Consider the following 8714-nt stretch of genomic DNA (forward strand, 5'->3'; position numbering starts at 1 on the left):
TCTCAGATTCCTACAGTTATGGGGATTTTCCCCACGGATTCTATTTATGCGAATTTGGATCACTTATTTTGGAGAATATCTTCGGAGTTTGACTCATCACCCTTTCCATGGATTATTTAGTATATTTGGAAAGCAAGGAATGAATACATCTTTGAAAATATTGACAAAGACCTTCTAGAGGTTTTACGGTTAGCGGAAAAAGAGGCTCAATTGTGGGTCACGGCTCAAGCAGAGCTTCAATGTGAAAATCAGGGTTCATTGGAACTTGCAACTCGGTCTCAAATAAGGGATGTGCCCCTTGTTTCGAACTTCTCTGGACACCGTTGTTTTGTGGACGGATCTTGGAAAGACATTGATAAGTTTTCAGGTTTAGGGTGGTTTTGTACATCACCAAATGACGCGCCACCAACTATGGGAGCTGCCAACCTCCGTAGGAGCCTATCTCCACTACATACAGAAGTCGAGGCCCTCCTCTGGGCGATGAAGTGTATGATTGGTGCAGACAACCAAGAGGTCGCGTTCTATACAGACTGTTCTAATCTGGTGAAGATGGTGTCTTCCCCAACCGAATGGCCGGCATTCTTAGTGTATTTGGAGGAATTTCAGAGCGACAAAGAAGAGTTTTCCAACTTCTCTCTATCTTTAATTTCTCGTTGTGCAAATGTAAAAGCGGATAATCTGGCACGAAAAGTTCGTACAGATCCGCTACATATCACTTATGTAAACAACATTCCACAAGAATGGCTCTTTTGAGCGCTATTTATTTAACTTCGGATGACAAAAAAAAAAAAAAAGTAATTTACAATTAACATAAGCGTTTTTAGTAACAAAACCCCTCAACTAAAGATGGATCATAAAAAATCTCATCAATTATATATTTAATAAAAAAACTCCTCAACTTAATATTTGTTAATACAAATCCTCCTCCGTCTATATTGTCGTGAAAATTGGAGGGACTACAGTTAGATTGTAATTGGTAAACGACATATATACACTTAAACAACGTGAATTATAAACAAAACAACAAAATGTTCGCCTATTCGATTATAAATCTCCAAATCTTAGCTCTAAAATTCTTAAAGTGAAAAATCTAAATTGATGAACCCGAATTTATCATAGTAAGATTTTCTGAATTTTGTGTGGTGTCGAAGTCGATTAGGAGAAATTCTGAAAAACAATACATTTTAATTTGAATTGTAGTCCATCCAATTTTCACGCCACTGTAGACGGAGGGGAATTTGCATTAACATATTTGAAGTTGAGGAGTTTTTTCACTAAATATATAATTGAGGGGTTTTCTTACAATTTATCTTTAGTTGAGGCTTTTATTATTAACATAACACAAAACATCAATAAAAAAATTATATGAACATAAAATAAATTGAATCTAAAACAAACTAATATTAATCTATGCCTATACAAACTAGCAAACTAAACTTGATGTTGATGTCAAATCCTTTAGGCTGTAAATAATTTGGTTTGTCTTAATATGTTCGATTTTTTATATGTATATATAACATATATATTAACTCTAAAGTATTTTACATAACATAAGTTTATTTATATATGTTAAAGATCGTGTTATCTAAAATTTAGAGGATTATATAGTAAAGATGCAATAATCTAAAGGTTTTAATTCTATGTAAAAACACTGTAACTGTAAAAGTTGAACCATACTGAAACTAAATGGAAAAGTGATGTAATTCAACCAGTACTATTCGTATAGTGAATTTTCTACTTATACAAAGTATTCGTGTCTTTTCCAACCTCAACTTATGAAAAAAAAATCAAAAGTAATATATAGATTATGCATTTTAATTCAAAACTAACATTGACTTCAACAATTTTAGCCAACCGTTAAAAATCAATGACTTAGATGACGCGGCTGCAAAGAGAACAACGTGGTGGTAATTTGTTTAAACAAAACTACATCGTTTTTTTGCTTTTGTACCCATGTAACATATAAAGACAAAGTTATTAGGACAAATCACAATTATTGTATGTACAAATGACAGACTGTTGACGCAGAAAAAAAAATTGACTGACTGTCAAATACCAAATAGAGCAATTTCACTTATGTACACATAACATTTTTGGTATGTAGAAAAACTTTTATAAGAAAAAAATATAATCATTTATTTTATTGTATGTAGAAAACCTTTAGTAAGAAAAAAATATAATCATTTATTATTGATGACGTAGCTGCAAAGAGAATAACGTGGTGGAAATTCGTTTGGTGACGTCAAAAAAATGACAGACTGTCAAATAATAAATAGAACAATTTCACTTATGCACACATTTAACATTTATGGTATGTAGAAAACTTTTTATAAGAAAAAAATATAATCATTGATTTTATTTATGTAGAAAACCTTTTATAAGTAAAAATATAATCAATTATTTTCATTGTATGTAGAAATCCTTTTATTAAGAAAAAAATATAATCATTTTTTTTTTTTGTTTGTAAAATGACAGTTGTGAATATACCAAATATAACAAAAAGTGGAAGATATATAAGATGCACTAACCTGATGATGTATTGATGATCTATACTCCATTCTTTGGTTGTGAGTAAAACAAAAAAAAAGTTAGACTTAGCAAATTCTATATCTTATCACAATGGCAAGTCTTTGACTAATTTATTACTGATTACAATTCTTACCTCTGAGCTCATACTTTCAAATCTAATCTTTTTTTTTTCTTTTTTTTGTGTCAGGCAAGTAACTGTGCGACAATGCTTAGCAAGATTAAGATTCCTCTACCAGATATGCTCGTAAGTTTTACCCATCAATTTTGAATGAAAACAATAAGTAAAGTTTGAGTAACATTTACCAAGTATCGTTAGCTCAACTGGTAAAGACCCTAGGCGAAGCTTAGAGGTCGCCGGTTCGAATAACGCTTGGGACGAAACTAATATTACATGATGTGGTTTCGGGCCTGGAGAGATTACGGGCTTTGGCCCAGAACCTCCTGGTATTCAAAAAAAAAAAAAAAAAAAAGTTTGTGTAACATTTGGTATTATTAGTATTTAAATAATTTTTGTGTAACAATAACATTTTGCACCACTTGTAACACTTATGTTTACATATCAAATTCCTTTTTTTCTTTTTGTAATCTTAGAATGCAGTTCTAGATTTGGATTCTTCAGCTCTGATCATTGAACAGATTAAAAATCTAATCAAAATCTGTCGGAGCAAGGAAGAAATGGATCTGTTGAGGGTAATCTTTCTAACAATATTGTCGTAATACGAATATCTCAACTGGTCTGAACTCTAAAACTAACTCATGTTGTGTTTTCAGAACTCTGCTGGTGGTGACAAGGAAATGCTTGGAAAGTTTGAAGAGGTTTTGCTTCACTTCTTAAAGCCATAAATGTTATTTGTTCATCATATGTGCTCTGACATTTAACTATAAAAATGTTGCAGATTTTCGGGGAACTAATGAAGGTTCCGCGGATAGAACCAAAATTACGAGTGTTTGCTTTTAAGGTTGACTATTCTTCCAGGGTGAAAGACTTAAGAATCTGGCTGAATACGATAATCGCTGCTACTAAAGAGGTATGTATAGTGGAGGGTGACATTTTACTGTGTCATGGTAATATAGCTATCTCCTTCTTGGTTATTAAGTAATCATATTTCATGTACTAGATAATGGGATCTGTGAAGTTGCTTCGGATTATGCAAACAATTTCAACACTGGAAATTCTAGGAGGTATCATGTATTGTTGTATTGATTTCCAATTTCATAACTTTAATATTTTGTAGCATATGTTTGTTGATGTGTTGTGTGTTGCAGGTTCTAATGCGGAGTGTGTACTGGCTAGTCTTGTTAGGTTATCTGATAATGTGGATTTGATGCATGACTTTTACAAGGTAACAAATACTCTGTGTAACATATGGTTAATGCGGGTTATTTGCATAAGGTGCTTAACGTTTTAATTACTATCTTCTTACGGGTTTAGCTTGTTGGTGAAAAAATGCCGGAATTGCTGGATTTTGGTAAAGACCTTGTTCACTTAGAAGCTGCATCGAAGGTATGATTGTTGTTGTGTAACTCATGGATCATGGTTGCTTCTTTTGTTCTAATTCCCAACTCTCCTTTACTTTTGCTGAAAATTACAGATTGAATTGAATACGGTTGCTGAGAATATGCAACAGTTATACGACATCGAGAGGGAGGTGGATGACGAGTTCATAGCTTCAGAAAATGATGGTGCAAATTTTGTCGGGTTCCGAAACGTAAGCCCCATGAATGTGTAGTAAAGATAATTGCACGAAAATAGCTGAGAAAAAGTTTTTGTAGCTGCTTCTAATCCGATATTCGTGTTTTTAGGTGCTGTATGATTTTCTTGGTAGAATTGATGCCGACGCGCAGTTGCTTAATATCTTATACTCAGAAGCGGTAAGCTATATAATAACTTTCGGTTAGACCTTTCAGGACATGTATCATGCTCAAATTCTATATTTACTTTGTAATCCACAGGGAAGGATTGTAGATTCCTACATAAGTGAGTATCCAACTAGCGTTAGCTTCGAGGAAGGTACCATCACAAGTTTATTCTTCTACTGTCTTAACTATTTTGCAGTTCTCATTTCAACTCTGGCTATTGTCCCTATCTGCAGTGACCAACATCCTGAACCGTTTCGTGGAAACGTTCTACAAGTCTCGCGAGGAGATTGAAAGACAAGCCGAGGCTGAGAGAGAGATACTGGAGAAAGAAACAATGAACATCAACCAAAACGGGACCGGGAACCACTAAAGAACCATCAACAACTTCTATGCTGCTTAGAAGGAACTGCAAACTATCTATGATCTCTTTACTAGTGTTTATGTCCTTGAAAAGACTCGAACTTTTTTACATCCCGAAGTTTACATTATCTTCATTATTCTAATAAAACTATTTTTCTTCTAGCATGAATAAATATAAAATCCATTTTTTTACCTGTCTGCGTATCCGTACCACATTCTACAAATAAAGATCTCTGTGACAATGTCAAATGAAGCAAACATGTCAAAACTAGCATGAGAGGAAAAGCTTTATCAATGTTAATCAACCTAATGAATTATTTTCTAGTAATTAGAAGTGATATTATTACCTGACGTTATGCCTCAAAATCAAAAAAAAAAAATTGGATTTTAAAGGTAGAGAAACATTATTAGATAGATATCATCCAGGACCATAAGACTCACATTCACCGTTTACTTATCCATATTAGACAGAAAATTTTCAACAGCGAAAATACAAAAACAAGAGAGACTACTAAGGACGACACTCATCTACGACTCGAATGCGCAAAGGAAGCAGTTAAAAAGGCGTTGTCACACCACAAGGGTTAAGATTTGGTGTTTCATCCTAGGCCTTGAACCCTTACATCTCCGACTCACGTCGGTATTAGATGGTTTGCTACAACTCCCTAGCCCGTTTAGAACCAGCTTTTCTGGTTCTGACAGGAGGAGGTAACACTTTGTGTGGGACAGATAAGGGAATAGGCAAAGGAAGTTTACTCCCAGAAGCCAAAGCAGGGAACCCAACAGCAGGGATTCCAACAAGAGCACAGCAGACTCCTGCTTCGACATCATTGAAGTATTATTGCCACTACCCTTTTGCAAATAGAAACGTAGAGACTGGTTTTCGGCAACGAAGCACTCAAGCATACGTCCTAGTCTCAAGCATTCTCTTTCGAGATACTTACTCTTCTTCTCTAAATCTTGCACATATTCCTTCTTCCTCTCTCTCGATCGAACCGCCGCATCTCTATTTCTTACTCTCCTGAACCACAATCACATCCCAATTATCAAACCTCAGATTCTAAATGCAGCCAAAATACACAAACTGGAACTCCATATGACAAAAAAACCAATCACATCACTCATAATCAAATCTTTAACGTCACACATACATATGTTTGAACATAACCAGCTCATGAAGAATATCACAAGCTAAACTATATAATGGCAACCAAAATATAAACACTAATTTATCAAATCTTCAATGATACACATACGTATCTGCTAAATTACTTAAAAGATTTGTTCTCAAATCTAAATGAAACCAAAATCAACACAAATATACAAATCCATCCATAAACCCTAATTTTTCTCAATTAGGTTTAAAAAGAGTAAAATCAGATATACCTTCTTCGTTTCTTAGCCACAGCATCATCGTCTCCTTCTTCATCATCATCCTGAATCTCACTCCCAGAATCATTAGACTTCTTCTCAACAACCAAATCCGAATTCTCCTTCCCGGAATCATCAGATCCTTCAGATTCCTTTCCGGCGACGGGAGAATCGACGGTGATAACATCGGGAACTTTATCAGTCGCCAAATCAACGGAGCCAGAATCGCTTGTTGGATAATCAACGAGTAAATCGGCGATCAAATCTGAAACCGATTGCTGATCCAACTCCAGAAAACTCTCCTCCTGATGATTCTCATCGTTCATCAATTGATTCTCAATTTCTCCGATCCATGAATCCGGTGAAGAAGACTGGAGAAAATCCTCCGCCGGAGGAGAATCAATGACTATTGAAGGATCGAAATCGAAGAAGAAATCATCATCACCAACGAGTAAATCAAAGCTACCAAATTCCTCCGCCATGGTCAAATCCCCAAATTCACTAACACGAAAAAAACTGAGATTGAAGAAAAAACAAATTTTTACAAAAAGAAAAAAAAAATTAAAAAAGTGAATTATTTAAGAAATTGGAAGAGAGATGATTTATATAGGAACTGTGTTTTCAGTCCAAATTTCTTTGCGACCAAGTAAATCTGCACAAAAGGAGTCAGCATGACACGTGTTACTCGTGGACGCGTTTTTTAAATTTTTAGCCAATAATGAAACAGAGTGTACTGTGTTATAGTGTTTCTGTTAGCAGAGGATTATTTTTATTATGTGCCGTCACACAACCAATGAGAAGCCTTCAAAGCTGGAAGGATTACAGCCGAACACGTGTACGTAGTGATAAGAAGATCTGATTAATAACTCGATTCTATTACTAGGCCTGGACAAAATACCCGGAACCGAATACCCGAACCGAAAAACCTGAACAATACCCGAACCGAATCCGAACCCGATTTTTAAAAATACCCGAATGGGTCCTAACTTCCTACCCGAAAAAAACCCGAACCGAACCCGAACCGAATCCAATACCCGAATGTACACGAATACAAATATACACCTATAAATATCAGTTATATTTATGTTTATAATACCCGAAATACCTAAAATTACAATCATAAATCCGAATATATTAGGTATTTTAGATATTTTTGGTTATATTTGGGTAAAGAGTAACCATTGTATTTTCGATAAATCGAGTATTTCGGTTAGATTTGGGTATATATGAGTTAAAAACCCGAACCCGACCCGAACCCGAAAATATTTCGGGTATTTTTGGTTATTTTCGGGTATTTTGTTTTTTTTATTAAAATACCCGAACCGACCCGAACCCGAACCGAACCCGAACCAAATTTTTAGAATACCCGAATGGGTCTTGACCCCCTACCCGAATAGACCCGATACCCGAAAAAAAAGAACCGAACCCGAACGGGTACCCGAATGCCCAGACCTATCTATTACACTTGGTTTGATTTTCCTATTTCCGGTACAGTTATGTAAACCGATTAGGTACCAACAAACATATATGTTCTTCAATCTCTATTTCTCTTTGAATGAATTTGTAAATTTTCAGTTCTCTAACTAATGAGCGAACAAATTAGATTTAAAGAATCTCTACATAAACTTCACAATGAACATAAAATCAAACCATCTCAGATCTAAAATTGAACGAATCTCCAATTGTTCTTTCTCTACCCTAAATAATAATTTTTCCTAAAAAATATCGCATTTGTTATTGTTTTTTTCAAGAATTTAAATTATGTAAAACATTTTTCGTTTTTTACACAAAATTCATATTGATTCAAAAATATAGGGTTTTACTCTGAACTCTCATACAATTCATATTCCAATCATAAACGATCACCAAGGACAAATAAATTCTAAGATATTTTTATTTTCATTCCGCAAAAAAAAAATAGCACTAGATAAACATACTTTAGGTTTTTGTTATCAAAATCTAAGTATAATATTTTTGTATATATGGGGGTTCATTTCTCACACACGTTTTTTATAGTTATTATTAGTTAGTAGGAAATCTATACGCGGTGACCACAGAGGACTCGTTAATTAACTGACAGGATTATCCACTATTTGACCGGCATCTGTACCAAAATAATGATCTATAAACTCCTACCCGTCTATCAATTTATAAGGAGATATATGAGAGAACAGTAGATGTGTGTCAGAACCGAGATATCATATCTCTCCCAAAGATTTGATTTCCGAGAATTTTTTAGGAATAGTTGTTCTATTAATCATGAGAACGGTGCGAAATGAAGGGTCGTGTTTTTTAGTTTTTATATCAACTGTTTTTTATTTTCCTTTCTCAGTGTTCTTAGTGTTTCCAGTTTCTTTTTCGTCCTCTCCGAGTTTCCTTTTTTTTCTCCGATATTCAAATCAATTCTCCGATTGAGTTGCGGCTTGTTACGATTACTTCGTCCAAGTGAGTATCTCAATTAAACCTTGTTTTTGGTCATTGTTTTCAGATCTATTTCGCTTATTTTGTTCTTAATTTTTGGTTTTTTTCTGGGTTTTGTAGATGGTAGATCTTGACCTCCCTCATCGTCTAATCGCTGCTGGTGAAGAACCCCT

General features: G+C 34.5%; 2 protein-coding genes across 3 annotated transcripts; one reads left to right on the forward strand and one right to left on the reverse strand.

Moving 5' to 3' along the window:
- Positions 1 to 2456: 2456 nt before the first annotated feature.
- On the forward strand, positions 2457 to 4911 carry LOC9327308 (formin-like protein 12). Of its 2 annotated transcripts, XM_021013471.1 has the most exons (11): positions 2457 to 2773; positions 3121 to 3219; positions 3301 to 3345; positions 3426 to 3557; positions 3648 to 3711; positions 3796 to 3872; positions 3962 to 4033; positions 4122 to 4238; positions 4333 to 4401; positions 4483 to 4540; positions 4623 to 4911. In XM_021013471.1, the coding sequence occupies exons 1-11, from the start codon at positions 2735 to 2737 to the stop codon at positions 4757 to 4759; spliced, it is 909 nt and encodes a 302-aa protein (XP_020869130.1). In that variant the 5' UTR covers positions 2457 to 2734; the 3' UTR covers positions 4760 to 4911. The 2 variants fall into 2 exon arrangements, with proteins under 2 accessions (XP_020869130.1, XP_020869129.1); XM_021013470.1 differs by having other exon boundaries at positions 4483 to 4768.
- A 219-nt stretch (positions 4912 to 5130) lies between these two features.
- Positions 5131 to 6690, reverse strand: LOC9327309 (bZIP transcription factor 60). The gene is made up of 2 exons (XM_021013469.1): positions 6136 to 6690; positions 5131 to 5770 (listed from the first exon to the last, which is right to left on the reverse strand). Exons 1-2 carry the CDS (start codon positions 6600 to 6602, stop codon positions 5320 to 5322), a joined length of 918 nt encoding a protein of 305 aa, XP_020869128.1. The 5' UTR covers positions 6603 to 6690; the 3' UTR covers positions 5131 to 5319.
- Between the last annotated feature and the right edge of the window lie 2024 nt (positions 6691 to 8714).

This window comes from Arabidopsis lyrata (genome assembly GCF_000004255.2).
Source record: "Arabidopsis lyrata subsp. lyrata unplaced genomic scaffold ARALYscaffold_1, whole genome shotgun sequence".
NCBI lineage: Eukaryota > Viridiplantae > Streptophyta > Magnoliopsida > Brassicales > Brassicaceae > Arabidopsis > Arabidopsis lyrata.

Excerpts from the sequence above, each read along its gene's own strand:
- LOC9327308 (XM_021013470.1), top strand. The coding sequence starts at position 2,735 with ATGCTTAGCAAGATTAAGATTCCTCTACCAGATATGCTC. Across the intron at positions 2,774-3,120 it reads TTCCTCTACCAGATATGCTC|AATGCAGTTCTAGATTTGGA; the intron begins GTAAGTTTTACC and ends TTGTAATCTTAG. Across the intron at positions 3,873-3,961 it reads TGATGCATGACTTTTACAAG|CTTGTTGGTGAAAAAATGCC; the intron begins GTAACAAATACT and ends TTACGGGTTTAG.
- LOC9327309 (XM_021013469.1), bottom strand. The coding sequence starts at position 6,602 with ATGGCGGAGGAATTTGGTAGCTTTGATTTACTCGTTGGTGATGATGAT. Across the intron at positions 5,771-6,135 it reads GTGGCTAAGAAACGAAGAAG|GAGAGTAAGAAATAGAGATG; the intron begins GTATATCTGATT and ends ATTGTGGTTCAG.